The sequence below is a fragment of the Marmota flaviventris genome, chromosome 3 (genome assembly GCF_047511675.1).
Source record: "Marmota flaviventris isolate mMarFla1 chromosome 3, mMarFla1.hap1, whole genome shotgun sequence".
Lineage (NCBI taxonomy): Eukaryota > Metazoa > Chordata > Mammalia > Rodentia > Sciuridae > Marmota > Marmota flaviventris.
In genome coordinates, this window is record NC_092500.1 from 162,126,637 (window position 1) to 162,142,386 (window position 15,750).

Sequence of the window (15,750 nt, forward strand, 5' to 3'; positions counted from 1 at the left end):
GTACAGATGTAAATTAGAATGAGGATGAGGGAAGAAAGAAAGAAAAGTGAAAACAGAGAGGTCTCAGGAATGGGTGAAGACAGTAAGCTTCCACCTTCTTCTAACTCCTCTAGGTTACTGGAATAGCTTTCCCTGCACCCTATCCAAGCTTTGAACTTCCACTTCACACTCAGGAAGCCTGGCTCAAGCTCCCAGAGAGCAGGAACTATGTGGAACACAAAGGTCCCTCACAGACTGAGGCGTGTGAACCATCAGATAATATAAATCCCCACACCTCCTCAGGAAAACATGGAAGGAGAGGTCCACTGGGGCACCAGGAAGCCCTGCAACTACATTTCCCAGAGATCCCTGGGTGGACTCTAACCAGACTCTGGGAGTGGGACAATTTGGTAACCAAAGAGAGCACTTCCTCTGCAGACCTAGGAAGAGGCAGACTGCACACAGCCTGGTTCCTGGTCTCAGGCTCTGGTAACCTGGTAAGTGGAGCTCCCCACTGACCTGCAGTGGGCTTTGAAACTGGGGTTTCCTCTAGATTCTACTCTGCCCTGAATTCCAAGTTCTAAGTTGTTCAGAGAGTTGGGTGGCTCCTGCTTGGAAATAATGCTGTAAATGCTATGCAGCATAATGATGAATCTAACAGACTCTCAGTTCACACCCCCTGGGTGACAGGCACAGCCACACCACATTCTAGCAGAGAGAACTTGAACAACTCTTTTAGTGTCTCTGAAGCTCCCTTTCCCATCAGTAATACTGAGCTAATGATGGTACTTACTTAAAGTTTGTCATGCAGACTCAGTATTAAAAGGTAGCAGCATTTAAGGGAAATTCTTCAACTGGATTTCTCTCTTGGAAACTTTGGACACTGTCCTCTGTCCTCAAATGGGTGTGTCCCAAGGTCCAGTTAATCCTGCAGGGAGCAGACTCATAACAATCCTGCTCCTTTTGCCTGAGCTGATCAGAAACCCCCAATGGCCCCCAATGTCCTGCGTGTCTGGATTTTGTTATCTGCAATGTCTAGAGAAATTCCTGGGGGAATGTTTACCATGTTGGAAGGAGGCTTAGTGGGGAGGGTCTTGAGGAGCTATAAGGGATGAAAAGTCAACTGCTTCACTGTTCCTGAGAGTAGGGTGTCCCCCCTGAACACTGACTACAAATTACACAGGAGCAAGGAGCCTCCCTAGGCAAGGCTGCCCAGGAGCAGGGGACTCTGTGCTCTGGACTCTGCTCCTGTCCTCTGGCAGGATGCCCACACGACAATCCTCTCTCTGGCTCTTTCCTGTTAAACTGCTCTCTCCCTTTCCTGTCCCCGCCCCTCCTACTGCCTTAGAAACAGAACAGCTGGGCACACCCTGTCCCTCAAAAGGAGCTTTCTGGCTGTCAGCTCTCTAGCTGCCCCCTGTCCAGAGACTTATTTCTTGACCTCACCATCTTCAGCTCTAGCCCCTCTTCAGGTTTGCTTCCTGCCTTCAATGGTACCCTGTCCCCCTTCCTGGCCACTGAAGGCATTCCCAGGGAGCCATGGCTGAGAGAGCAGAAGACCTGCCCAAAGGCTGTTGAATAATAGTCTTTAGCTGTGGCCAGTCTAGCAAGTCCATTTTAATCCAGGTAGTCAAAGGGCTGGTTTTGTGAGTGGCGGGGGTGTGGTGTTAATGTAGTGGAAAGATATTCCCTTCACTGTGGAAGACACCAAAGAAAATTAAAGGGAAATGAAAAACTTATACATTCAGAAAGAAAAGCAACTCACTAGCTCTGTGTATAACTCTTATATTCACTGATAACAGAAAATCATGCACTAAGCGTACAAGATGTCATCAAAGTCACTGCCTAATTGGATTTGTGCTGCTTGTGGCCTCAAGGTGTGACAGCACATCATAAGTAATCTACCTCTGTTCAATCCGCTTTCAGTTCTTCTTTATTGGGCTCTTGATCACAGCTCCATTTGGGGCAAAAAAAATAAGGGTTCTTTCACCAAAAAGTTGAAAAGCCCTGTCATACCTAAAAGATGCAGAGACTGTAAAGACCTGGAATTGAACGATGGATTCTTCCTATCAACCTGCCCTCCTGGGGTACATCCAAAAGTGGTGGTTTGGGTTTGAAGTACCTTGGCACGTAAGGGTAAATCACAGAAGCCCATCTACTGAAAGTGAACCATTCGAGAAAACAACAGTTATCCAGGTGATGTGCAGAAAAACACAAGCTTTCATGTGCCACTCAGGTCCCTCTGGCAGTGGCCTCACTCTGTGTGTCTTAACTTCCTTTCGTACAGAGCCCCAAAATGACCACCAAGATGACCTAAGTTCAGTTCTTCAAAAACAGACACTGAGACAAAGATCCATGTGCAGGTGATTTAAGGAACTGCTGGAGAACCCCAGCTGCATCGGGATGTAAATTACAACTCAAGACTCTGTCCAGACTCCAGCCAGGCCACCAAACTTTCAAGACCTCATGCAATAAATCTTAACCCAGGGCTGGACTGGCAGGACATCAATCCCTGGAATCAATACTACAGGTTCTTAAATTTAAGGACACCGGCCATTCCGGGAGCACAGTAACACATTAAAGAAATCTAAAGGACCTAAGTGACTTACAGATAGCATTGTCCCCGTAGGGACCACAGTCCTGAGTCCTCCCGATTCTTTCACCTTTTCTGGGTGCAGTGAGCATGCCCTGTATTGATCCTTCTATTCTGATGGTGGGCACTAGTCCAATGGGTTCATGTGAATTCTGTTTGTTTGTTTGTTTGGGGTGTGTGTGTGTGTGTGTGTGTGTGTGTGTGTTTAATTTTTACATTACTTAGGGAGTGCACTCTCCAGTTCTCTGGCTCCACCCCTCCCTATTTCATTATACATTTCATTATACCTTTCCATCATACATTTCAATCATTTAACCAGAATTGATTGAATACAAAAATTTTAACTGGGTGCTCATTGGACTGGATGGCTCCAGTGCTTTACATTCCCAAGATAAACCATAAAATTAAGAGTTGCCAATTGACCTGTACCTAAAGACTTTCCATCACTGCTAATGAAATATGTTTCCTTGTTTCCCTGAGGACCTGGAGCCTTGACTCCATGAGGTCTGGCACTGCCTAATTGAGGAACCTCTGTCTCCTTGATTTGATATTCTAAAGACTTTAACAGTTCCAATATTGACAATACTGGATGAGACTTTCCTGCATTGGTGTTTCTCAATCTTCAGATTTAAATTTCCATGTCTTTGTATATCTGTACACACGGAATGGCTTCTTCTATAGCTCTAGTGCTCATCACTTTTCCTCTTTGCCCTATTTTAGAAGGAACAGATGCTCACCAGTACTAGTATTCTGGCCTGTCTTAATTTTCCTTTTGATTTTTACTTCTTGGCCATCAGGACAGCTCATTGTTACTGCATTTCTCAAGTTGCTTCATGTTTGAGATAGTCTTTGCATGCTTATCTCCTTTATGATTCAATGAACAGTGAAAGTAAAATGTTCAAGGCCATCAAGTTCCTTCAATACTTTGTAGACGCAGTTCCATGACTTCACCTTTGGATATTTCTGGGGAACATTCTGTCGCCAGCCTGATATTTTCTTCCTTATGAAACATTTTCTCTCTCTGCCAGATGCTTGAGCAGTTCTCTTTAATTGTGAATCTCAAAAATGTAACCAGAATGTATTCTCGTGTCAAGGATGTAGAACCAAAGCCTCCCAGAATCTTGCCTCTCTTGTTTTTCAGATTCAGTTTCTTCACTTTTTCATTTGATCCAAGTACTTCTTGATCTTCTGTACATTTTCTCCTACTTTTTGAGTTCTCCTCTTCAGAAGCACCAAGTGGATTGTTTGCCTCTTTTTTTGATCCTGTAGCTTCTCTCTGACTGTCATAATGATAACTGTAATGGATGTATCTTTGCCTTGTTGTTTTTTTTTTGTTTGGTTTGAGTTATGTTTTCGTTCTTGTTCAGTATGTGGGTTTAACCCCGGGGAATTGCACATGACTGAAGTGCTCTACCAATGAGCAATATCCCTATTCCCGGCTGTGTCTTTTTATGAGCTTTTACTATGAATATCAAAGTTTTCTTTTTTATATGATGTTGTGGTTTGAATTAGTGTCTTACCAAAGCACACATGTTCAAGTCTTGATTCCAAGCCTATGGTGCTTTGGAAGGTGGTAGAACCTTTCAGAGGTAGAGTTTCATAGCAGACTTTCCAGTCATTAGTGACATGACGTTGAATGGGATATTGGAAAATCTACACCTTGGCAAACAAATTGGTTTCCTTTTGTCGATACTCTGCAACGTTGCAGTAGGCTGACCTGAAATGTGATGCGCGAGTTGATCTAGTGGTGGGAATTTCAAGCAGCACAGTGGTTAGGCAGAAGCACAGATATTCCTGACTGGTTTTGACCAGATTTACAGGGAGAATTGGAAGCAAAGAGAAACAGAGCAGGAAGATTCAGAAAACTTGCCATCTGGCCAGAAAAGGAGCATGTGTTTAGTTTTAGGCCAAGGAAGGTATGATTATGACTACCATTAAAAAGAAGTCAAACACTTTGCACTGAGGTGATAGGAAATATGCTTTCAGTGTTATCTCAGGAAACGCCAAGACCTTACCCATCACAAGCCCAGAACTGTAAAAAATGCACATGTGTTTCAGAGACTTTCCAGGGAAGCATTTTTTTTTTTTTTTTTTTTAAGAAAGCTCAAAAAATGTGATCCTGATGGCTCTGGACCACTTTGGATCTCATTACTCTGAGGTTTGTTTCATCGGGCAATGTACTCAGAGGCCAATTCAGCTGTGGTTCTAGTGGTAACGAACAGAACTTGCACCAGTGAGACCTTGGCATTTTCCATCAGCTGCTGGGTCTGCAACCATACAGAGCTGGTTACAGGCATGGAATCTCCCACCCAGATTCCATAGGAAAGCCCTGATGGGGGCTTTGTGTGGAAGAACAGATTCCCTGGAAACCGCCTGAGGGTGGTTCATGAATCTGTTAGAGTGAAGCTAAAGCTGCAAAGGAGACCCCCGGAAGTGAGAGAAGCCAGGATGTGGAATACCTGCCGGGGGAAGCTGCAGACAGCGAGTGGAGACAGCCCAAGACGTAGTAGCCATGTGGGTCACAGCAAGCAAAGCCACAGGGGTTGCCCAAGCCCTTGGGAGCTCACATCCTACCAGGGTGCCTCAAATACTGGCCATGGAGATTTAGTGTAACAGATATAAAAAATGTCATCGTTTTTGCTTGTGACACTCTTATTTTACTTTATTTTGACACTGACAATTGAACCCAGGGACTCTTGACCACTGAGGTATAATCTTTTTTACATTTATTTTGAGACAGGGTCTTGCTAATTTTCCAAGCTGGCCTCAAACTTGTCATCCTCCTTCCTCAACCTCCCAAGTAGCTTGACTACAAGCATACAGCACCATGCCTGGTCATACCACCCCATTTTAAGCTAGCTTTATTTTGCATTATCACCCTCTTATAAGGTCACTCTTTTTTTCCCCTTTATTGTAACTTCTAAAAAAAAATCCCTCTTTAAATGACTAAAATATTAACAACTAGCATCAACTATTCCAGAAAAAAGGGGACAAGGAGGATAAAACACTGCGCCCCAGATCTTCTCATCAGCCATCTTTCTTCAGGTGAAACCACCTGGTAGTCCTAACACAGCATCAGAGTGTGGGCCAAGGATTTGCTAATCCTGTTCTCTAATTAAAAGAAGAAGAATATATAGCTTGCCTAAAAAAAATATGTTTTTCCAGCACTTCCACAGGACAAGGGCTTGGGAGATGAAGGTCATTTATAATCACAACAATATTTCAAATACAGCGAAACTATCCCTGAATTACCAAGATGGCTATGAAGTGGCTAGATGAAACTCAGCATATTAACTTTTTGTTCATTACATACAACTCTCCTTTTGTCCTCATAAAAACCTTTTGTTATGGCTAACAAATATATGAAAAAATGTTCAATATCATTAGCAATTAGGGAAATGCAAATAAAATATACACAGATTTCATCTCATACCAGTCAGAATGGTAGTGATCAAGAATACAAATAATAATGCTGGAGGGGATGTGGAGAAAAAGGGATATACTTTTACACTGTCAGTGGGATATTAAATTAGTATAACCACTATGGAAATCAGTATGAAAGTTTCTCAAAAGACTGGTAATGAAACCATCATATGGTGCATCTACCACTGCTTGGTATTTATCCTAAAGAATTAAAGCCATCATACTGCAGAGATGCATGCATACTACCCATGTTGATAGAAGCACAATTCACATTAGCCAAACTATGGAACCAGCCTAAGTGTCCATCAGCAGATGAATGGATAATGAAAATGTGGTCTATACCTGGGCGTGGTGGCACACACCTGTAATCCCAGTGGCTCGAGAGGCAGCCAAGGCAGAAGTCAAAGCCAACCTCAGCAATTTAGCAAGGTGCTAAGCAACTCAGTCTCTAAATAAAAAACAAAAACGGCTGGGGGCTGTGGCTCAGTGATTAAACACCCCTGGGTTCAATCCCCAGTACCAAATAAATAAATAAATAAAAAGTGTGTCATATATATACACACATACACACACACACATATAATGGAGTTTTATTCAGCCATAAATAAAAATGAAATTATGTTATTTGCCGGAAAATGGATGAAACTTGAGACCATTACATTAAGCAAAATAAGCCAACTCAGAAGGTAAAGGGTTGGATGTTTTCTCTTATAAGTGGGAGCTGGAGAGGAAAAAGGAAAAGTATGTATGTGTGTATGTGGGGGGACTCATGAAAATCAAAGGGACATCAGTTAGAGGAAAGGGACCATGGAGTGGGAAGCAGGGAGGGAGGGTGAAAGTGTTGGGGGAATGGGACTGGACAGATTATATTGTTACATGGTGTGCATGTACGAATATGTAACAAAAAGTTCCATCCTTATGTACAACTACAATGCACCAATAAGGAAATGTGGAAAGAGTAAAAAATATTTTGTCTACCTGAATTATTTGAGATGGTCATTAGGGCAAGTGTCTGGTCATTTTCCTTATCCAGCTAGCTTATCGGAATCAAGTGAAAGAGAGGGAGAGGGAGAGAGAGAAGGAGAAACCTGATTTCCTTCCCACTAACTCTTCCCTCTAAATACTGGTGGTCATACAGTGGGCAAAAACAAACTTCGGAAGGTAAACTTAGGACTTAATGTCACCCTGCCTGGGTTTTTGTGCCACTTTGGTTGGATCCCTCCATATTAATACTCCATTTCTTCTTCCTTTTGGAACAGGAGTGTTTACCCTATGCTACTTTATCTTGGAAGCATAAAATTTGTTTTTGTTTTGTTTTGTTTTGTTTTGTTTTACAGGTGATCACAAACTCTTGTTTGCCTTGAGTCTTAAAGGAGATTGTGGACTTGGACTTTTGAGCAATGCTGGAACAGCATTTTGATATCTTAGAAATAGACTAACTGCATTTTTACATTAAGAGATGGACATAAACCTTTGGCAGCCAAGGGCATAATCTCCTATTTGTTTAGATAAGTGCTCTCCAAACTCACATGTGTTAAAGGGATGGTCCCTGCCTATGGTATAATTGGAGGTGGTAGAACCTTTAAAAGGTGGAGCCTGGTGGGAGGTTTCCCAGTCATTGGGAGTGCACCTTGAATAAGGTATTGGGACCCCAGGCCCTTCCTACGTCTCTGCTTCCCTTCTGCCATGAGCTGAGCAGCTTCCTCCACCACATGAAAACTCCATAACTATGAGGTATAATAAATCTTTACTCTATTTTAGTTGATTTATTTCAGGTATTTGTTACAGTAATGGAAAGCTGCTTTATAACTAATGATATCATGCTACATCAATTGTTGAGAGCCACAGCCGAAGGGGCCCCAGCAAACTTTCAGACTGCCAGCTGATGATTGGCTCACAGCGGCCCCAGCAACTTCTAGCTGATTGGCTCCTCTGCAGTGATGCTCTTTGAGCTGTTTCCCCGCCCTTTCAGACTGCCAGCTGATGAGTGGCTCACAGCTGGCCCCAGCAACTTCTAGCTGATTGGCTCCTCTGCAGTGATGCTCATAGGGCTGTTTCCCCGCCCTTTCAGACTACAGAGCTGCTCATTGGGGGACTTTTTTGGCTCCGCCCACACGACCCAGCCAATGGGCCTCAAGAGCAGGAGGAGTGTGGGAGGTGGGAGGCTTGGGGGAAGCCCTGGTGGCAGTTGGGCTCTGAAGGTTTTTCCTGAGGAGCTGTTTTGTTTGGCGTGTGTGGTTCTAAAAATAAAGTTCCTTTCTTTTGACAAGTGGCTCCTGAATTGTGCCCAGCCAGACTGCGGCAATCAATATAGCTTTTTCTGTTTATCATTAATTATGCATTAGCTCTAGACTTTGTGTCCTTAATTACTATTCTAATTTCTGAAAATTTTCTTTCCATAAGCCACATTGTATTATCACCCTTTTTTTCACTCTTTATTATTGAGTCCTTTTTAGGTATTTTATGCTGCAGAGTATCTGTGAAGAACTTTCTATTCAGGTTGATTTTCTTCTTCTGTTGCTTGTCTTTTGGACATGACATTTTTGCAAGTTATGTCTTACATTCTAATTCCAATTTCATAGTATTTTCTCACTTTGTTTTGTCATCATATTTATGACTGAGTAATTCATTTCTACCACTTATGTATTTCTTGAATATATTGTGGCTGATGAGATGTCTGCCTGGTACTGGGCTTGAACTTCTTGATATTCTCTAAGGAGGTGAGAGAGGATGAATATGACAATAGATATTGTAATGGCATTTTTTCTATGAGTGATCCTTCCTCCCTTTTGGAAACAACATTTCCTTTTATATCCCAATATCTCTCGATATTATTGTCAGGTTAAAGAAGGCTGAGTGCTGCCAGTACATACTGTTGTGTGATGTGTCTGGTGTATATCCTGATAGTAATCATTGGCTTGGGATATGGTTCACCTTCTGGCTATTCCCACAGCAGTTAGTCATCTGATGCATTGCCTCTGGGTCTCCTCCTGGTGACTTCCAGAACCCCCAGGCTTAGAGCCCATCAGTGTTGCTTCCATTTCTCATGATTTTACTTTCTACACTGTTCCTAGGCAATTTAGATGGTAACTTACTATGAACTCCCTCCCGTTCCTCTGTATGTGACTTTTAGGGCTTCTTTATAATTTGTGGTCCAAAATTCTACCCTTTTGTTCTTGATAAAAGTCACGTTATCTATTTTTGAAACCAACTTTTGCATTATTTCTAGAAGTTGCACCAAGAAGAAGAAACATTGTAAGACTTTCATATTAAAACTGACGATCATCCTGTGTTCAACTTACTAAGACAGGTACAAAGTGACTTTCTGAGTTTTCCTTGGGCTCTTTGTACGTTCACATTGCCTCCTTCCAGTCTTCTCCTCTGTTAATGATCAAACTGCAGGGAAAGGGTCTATGCCTGCGCAGAGATGCTACCAATCAACGTGTAAAGCAAGGAGCTTTTTGAGTCACTCTTTCCCTGGCAACAACTTTCCAAGTGATTTCAGCACTTAAGTCTGGAATCACAGCTTTAGTAATACAAAACTGCTTAGGGTAGTCACAATACCAAGTATTATTGGGCTAAAACATGTTTTTTATATGGAGGCCCTCAACAAGAACAGGTTTTGTTCTAAAGAACCTGCAATATTTTGTCTTAAGAAAAAGAATAGTCTTTGGAGGAAGAGGAGAGCTGTGCAGGAAGGATGATAGAAGACAGAAAACACACTTGAAAACAAATGATAGCATTCCCAAAGAAACAGAAAATGATTTCTAGATGTGTATATATATTTGGCTTGGTTCAGGGTGCTAGGGTTTGAACCCAGGGCTTTGCACATACAAGGCAAGAATTTTACCACTGAGCTACATCTCTAGCTCTCTAAAGTGATGTCTTAATAAAAGCTGGATGATCTAAGTCATAATTATAGGGCTAGGCATGGATAAAATATCTTTTCCCTTTTGGCTCACTCTTCTCCTCTCTTCCTTATATACTTAGTGCAGATTCTGAGTTATGGGCCAAAGGAAATCTGGGAGGGTCTAACTAGATACCATTTGTTCTCCCCAGACATGAAGCTGTCTAAAGGTTGAGAAAAGGTGCTAGTTAGTGTGAGGAAGGGTGCAGATGCAAGTTTGGATGAGGAGTAATTCAACTACTCTAACAGACTCAGGGGAAATGTTGCAGACATCAAGAACAGAGAAAGCGGGAAATACCGGCAATGTAAGAAGGATCACTAGATCAAAAAGAGGGAGGGAGGGAGAGAGAGAGAGAGAGAGAGAGAGAGAGGGAGGATATCAAGAGGGAAAATAGACATACTTAGCTTTTCACCAATCAGCACAGGGGACCCTTTGTACCATGTTATCTGAGGCTGTGGCACATCACAAAGGTCTGTGCACTACTGTCACAAAGTCTCAAGAGATCAAAGCTCTTGGATGGCAAGTTAAAAATCCTGGCTAAGTGGAGTAAATAAAGTAAGAGACTTTTTTTTATGTTTCCCCTCATATTACCTGACTATAAAAACATAGCTTTAGGTTTCATCAAGTCCTTTTCTCATCTTCTCTTTTATTTTTTTTTTGTTAGTGTTTTTCTTTATAGCTTCTCCCCATAGATTTGGTTGATGGCCCATGAGCTTTCAGCCCCACATCAGAAAATCCCTCATCAACATCTATCTCACTGGTCTAGCTGGGCCACGTGCCAATCGTGACCCAAGCATTGGACCCAGACCAAGATTGTTTTGAACTGGCCCTTCCTGGTTCATGTGACTATCTGGGAAGCTCAGTAGGTATGGCCTACTCTCCACAAAGAAGCCAGAAAGATCACTCTGATTATGGCAAGCATTGTCAAGTCGTAACACTCCTCTTACCTGCCTTCATTATTTAAATTATTCATCTCAGAATAAATTCAAATCACCCACAATGTCCATCAAGTCCCTGTTACCTGTCTGATCTCATCTCAATCCAGTCTTCTTCTCATTCAGTTGACTCCTATCACTCTAGTTTCCTAGATGTTCCTGAAACATTCTAGGCAGCTTCCCACACAGAGCCTTTGCCTTACCTCTGGACTAGGAGCAATCTTCCGCATATGTCCACAGAGCCCATTTCTACATCCTTGAGGTCTTAGTGTGCCTTTCTACAACCACCTTATTTGGCATTGAAACTCTCCCTATACACATGCTATACACTTTCTTTGCTTTAGTATTTCCCACAGTCTTATTGCACTCTTACAGATTTGAGAAATTTTGGAAAAGTTTTATTTATCTACTTATTAAATGTGTCATTCTAACTTTCACACAATTGTAATATTTTGAAGGGTAAAAGTAGAATTTTTAATTAAATATTTATCTATTTATTTAATTATGGTACTAGGAATTGACCCATGACATTTTAGCATGCATTCTACCAACAAGATACACCTCCAGCCCAGTAAAATATTCGTTGAGCCAATCCATCAATCAGTGAGTGAATCAACATAAATCTTTGAGTACAGAAATCACGTAAGATTCTGCTAAAGGGAAATTTGAGTGGGTCAAGTACCATGAATGCCATTTACTCTACTGTAGAATTCTCCTGTTTGAATCCAGAACCATTTAGAAGCCTATCTTAATGGATACCAATTGGAACTCAGGGTTATTCGTCACTAAGAAAACCACATCTAAACTGGTTATCATTTGACTCATCATTTAATCTGGATTTCCAGTTTTTGATACTTGAAAGATAGAAGAAATGATAAGACTTTCCTGCTAAGGTCGCTGGAACTTTAGTGAACTATGAATATATATATCACTTCATCCAATCAAAGCAAAAGAATTATTATAGATACTTGCAAGAATTATTTGTATCTACATATTTAAAACACATTCTAGCTAAAGTTAGGCTGCTCTAGGAAATCCAAGTGCAAAAGTAGCATAATTTGTTTTTGGTTTTGTTTTATTTTCCTTACTTTAGGGACCATGGACATTGAAGCATATTTTGAAAGAATTGGCTATAAGAACTCTAGGAACAAATTGGACTTGGAAACATTAACTAACATTCTTCAGCACCAGATCCGAGCTATCCCCTTTGAGAACTTTAACATGCACTGTGGGGAATCTATGGAGTTGGACTTAGAGACCGTTTTTGACCAAGTTGTGAGGAGGAAGCGGGGTGGGTGGTGCCTCCAGGTCAATCATCTTCTATACTGGGCTCTGACCACGATGGGTTTTCAGACCACTATGTTGGGAGGATATGTTTACATCACTCCAACCAACAAATACAGCAGTCATATGGTTCACCTTCTATTAAAAGTGACCATCAGTGGCAAGAACTATATTGCTGATGCATCATTTGGATGTTCCTACCAGATGTGGCAGCCTCTGGAATTAATTTCTGGGAAGGATCAGCCTCAGATGCCAGGCATCTTCCGCTTGACAGAGGAGGAAGGCATCTGGTACCTGGACCAAATCAGAAGAGAGCAGCACATTCCAAACCAAGAATTTCTCAATTCCGATCTCCTAGATAAGGAAAAATACCAAAAAATCTACTCCTTTACTCTTGAACCTAGAACAATTGAAGATTTTGAGTCTGTGAATACATACCTTCAGACATCCCCAGCCTCTGTGTTTACAGGTATATCATTTTGTTCCTTGCAGACCCCAGAAGGGGTTCACTGTTTAGTGGGCTTCACCCTCACCTATAGGAGATTCAACTATAAGGACGGTGTCGACCTGGTAGAGTTTAAGACTCTGAAAGAGGAAGAAGTGGAAGAAGTATTGAAAACTATATTTAATATTTCCTTAGAAGGAAAACTGGTACCCAAACATGGTGATCAATATTTTACTATTTAGGATAAGAAGCAAAATCACTCTTTTTTACTATAGGTACTTAATCCTTTAATGTATTTTTTCCATGCATATGCAAAAGTTTACAGAGTAGACTAAATAAGCCCTTTTGTATCCATCACCCAGATCATCAGTGTTCAACTAATGAGCTATCTTATCCTCTGTACCCCCACATTATTTGAAACAAATCCTAAACATATCATTTCTCCCATAAAAAATGTCAGCATATATACTTAAATTACTTTTTAAAGAAAGCTACACATCTTTTCCAAATTAATCATACTGAAGTGTTTTAATAACAACATGGTTAAATTGGGAAATATAGAGCCATAAAACTCTCCAACACTGATTTATTGCTAAATTCACAGATAATTTTACTGGTAGTAAAGAGAATAGTGAGAAAATAATTTTCATTAATTTCAACCATAATATATCTAATGTCCAGTTTTTACAAAATATCATCCATATGATTTAGAAGTGGAATGCAACAAAGAAAAATGAGACATTATTGGTTCTAAAAAGCCTAATAGCCCTCAAGACAAGAGTTAAATCAACAGATAGGAACATGTGATTTGGCACTAAGAAGGTGACACACTACTAATTTCTTCCAGGATTCTTACAGTCACAATCTTCTATGAACTATTTTTCTTAATGTGGAAACAATGATATTCATATAAGTTTTAACTTATAAATTAAATGATTTATATTTAAAATTATTAAACATGTTATAAAATACATGTCATTTTTTTTAAAAAACTCATTTTCTACATAGTATAATAAAACATTGTTGACTACTATAATGTGAATCAAAGTTTTTTTCTTTTTTGGAAGTTCTAGGATATTATGGAGCTAGGTGGCTTCTGCAAAGGGGTCTTTCTTTCATCCTATTTCTTATCTCTAGTCATATTCTTTTATTTCTTTCACACTTTGCCTTAAAAGAATGAACAAAAAGTTCTTTGTATATATCTGAGTTCAAAGCATATGAATATCAGGTACTGGATAAACCTGGTTTCTGATTAATCAAGGTTAAACAAGCTTAATAACTACATATTCAGTGCCAGAAATGATTTAAAAAAATAGAACTGGGAATGTGTTTCAGTGGTCGAATGCTTACCTAGCATGCATGAACCCCTAGGATTGATTTCCAGCTCTGCAAAAAATAAAAAGAAAGATAGTAGGTTAATTATTTATGTGGATGAATAAATAATTTCAGTAATAAATTCTAGGTTAGCAATTAATAACTGGTATTCCATATTACTTAATTTCCATTTTGCTTAAAATGCTGCTGCCAAGAACAGGGAAAGATGGCACACCAGAAGAAACTACATATCATAACAGCACCCAAAGACTGAAATAAAATAGCAGTTCTTCAGTGGCAAATTGAAGTAGGAAGACAGTGGGGAAACACTGTAGAAAAGCCAGAGAGCTACAGTTTAAAAAAACACCAAACTTTTGACTCCCAAGTGGTTGACTAGGAATTCCTGCAGTTGAACTTTATTTTTTATTTTTAACACTTTGCTTCTTTTTTTCTCCTTCCTTCCTTCCTTCTTTTTTTTCTCCTTCCTTCCTTCCTTCTTTTTTTCTCCTTCCTTCCTTCCTTCTTTTTTTTCTCCTTCCTTCCTTCCTTCTTTTTTTTCTCCTTCCTTCCTTCCTTCTTTTTTTCTCCTTTCTTTCTTTCTTTCTTTCTTTCTTTCTTTCTTTCTTTCTTTCTTTCTTTCTTTCTTTCTTGACTCATTCATGGTACACTTGCTTTCAAAGGTGAGTGCTCATGCTGTAGGTCAGTATGACACAGGAGTGAGTCTACAACACAGACTGGGGAGAAAATCATGGCAGCCACAGCAATTACCAGTCTTTGAGTCTGCAGAGTGAAGAAGAGCAAAAGACACTTGCCTTTATAAGTGTGGTCTGAGCTGTGGGATGAGGAGCATGGCTGACAAGGAAAGAAACTGGGAGAGATAAGAGTCAGATGGAAAGCACTGATCCCCATGCTATTGCAAGCACAGAAGAGGCTGGAGTTTAGGCAGACATGTACCACTCCTCTTCCTCTAGCACATGGGCTGAGGCACTCAGAATGAGGCAACCAGATTGGTGTACAAGCAGAGATGGTGAGAGGGCTGGTTAGCACCCCTAACAGACTTTCACTCCCACCCATGAATACATAACAAAGCCATTTTGAGAGGTAAGTCTGCTTTGAAGTAGACAACCCTCCATTCACATGGATGACTAGGCAAGGAGGAGGTGGAGCTCATTATACAGACTCCCCTAACAAATTTGGACAATTTGGGTCAGACCTAAGAATAAATAAGCAACAGAATATCCATGTCTCACAAAATTTCTCATAAAGAGTTTCTAAATTCACAACTGCAGGGGAAAAAAAAACCCAACTCTATTTCAAAAACCTCAGCAAAAGGAAAGCCAAATATATTGCATTAACTACTTGAAATTAACTGTTCCTAATAGATTTCCAATTTTGTGTTTTGCCAGAGTCCTATATAATTTTTTGTAATGCCAATTAATTGGATCTTCTCTTGGTACCTTTTTTTTTTCACTTCTATCTCCATTCAATTCCTTTCTCCTTTATCCATTGTATCTTCCTCTTTTTAATTTCTCTCTTCTCTCCACCCACTCTTTTCTTTCTCTTTTCCTTTTTCTTTTTTCTCTATTTTATTTTTTAATCCTTTCTTCCAATTGAATTTAGTATGCTATCATTAATGCTTAAATCTCACAGCTAATCTACATTATTCCTCATTCACATTCCTCTTTTATCAGCAAAATTGTAAGGACCACTAGAAATAACTATTATAGCAAATGTTGACATATTATTTGCTCTTAAATTACCACTACTACTGGTAATTACTTCAAAGTGTCACTGGTGGTTGAAATTAACACTTTATGCTGATCAGATGTGTTGAAGCTAAGATTACACACCCACTCTGGGACTTATTAT

The 15,750-nt window shown here is 40.2% G+C and overlaps 1 protein-coding gene across 1 annotated transcript; it reads left to right on the forward strand.

The window, feature by feature from the left end:
* The first annotated feature begins 417 nt into the window (after positions 1–417).
* On the forward strand, positions 418–12,809 carry LOC114085817 (arylamine N-acetyltransferase 2-like). The gene is made up of 2 exons (XM_071609247.1): positions 418–476; positions 11,932–12,809. The coding sequence occupies exon 2, from the start codon at positions 11,937–11,939 to the stop codon at positions 12,807–12,809; it is 873 nt and encodes a 290-aa protein (XP_071465348.1). The 5' UTR covers positions 418–476; positions 11,932–11,936.
* The last annotated feature ends 2,941 nt before the right edge of the window (positions 12,810–15,750 follow it).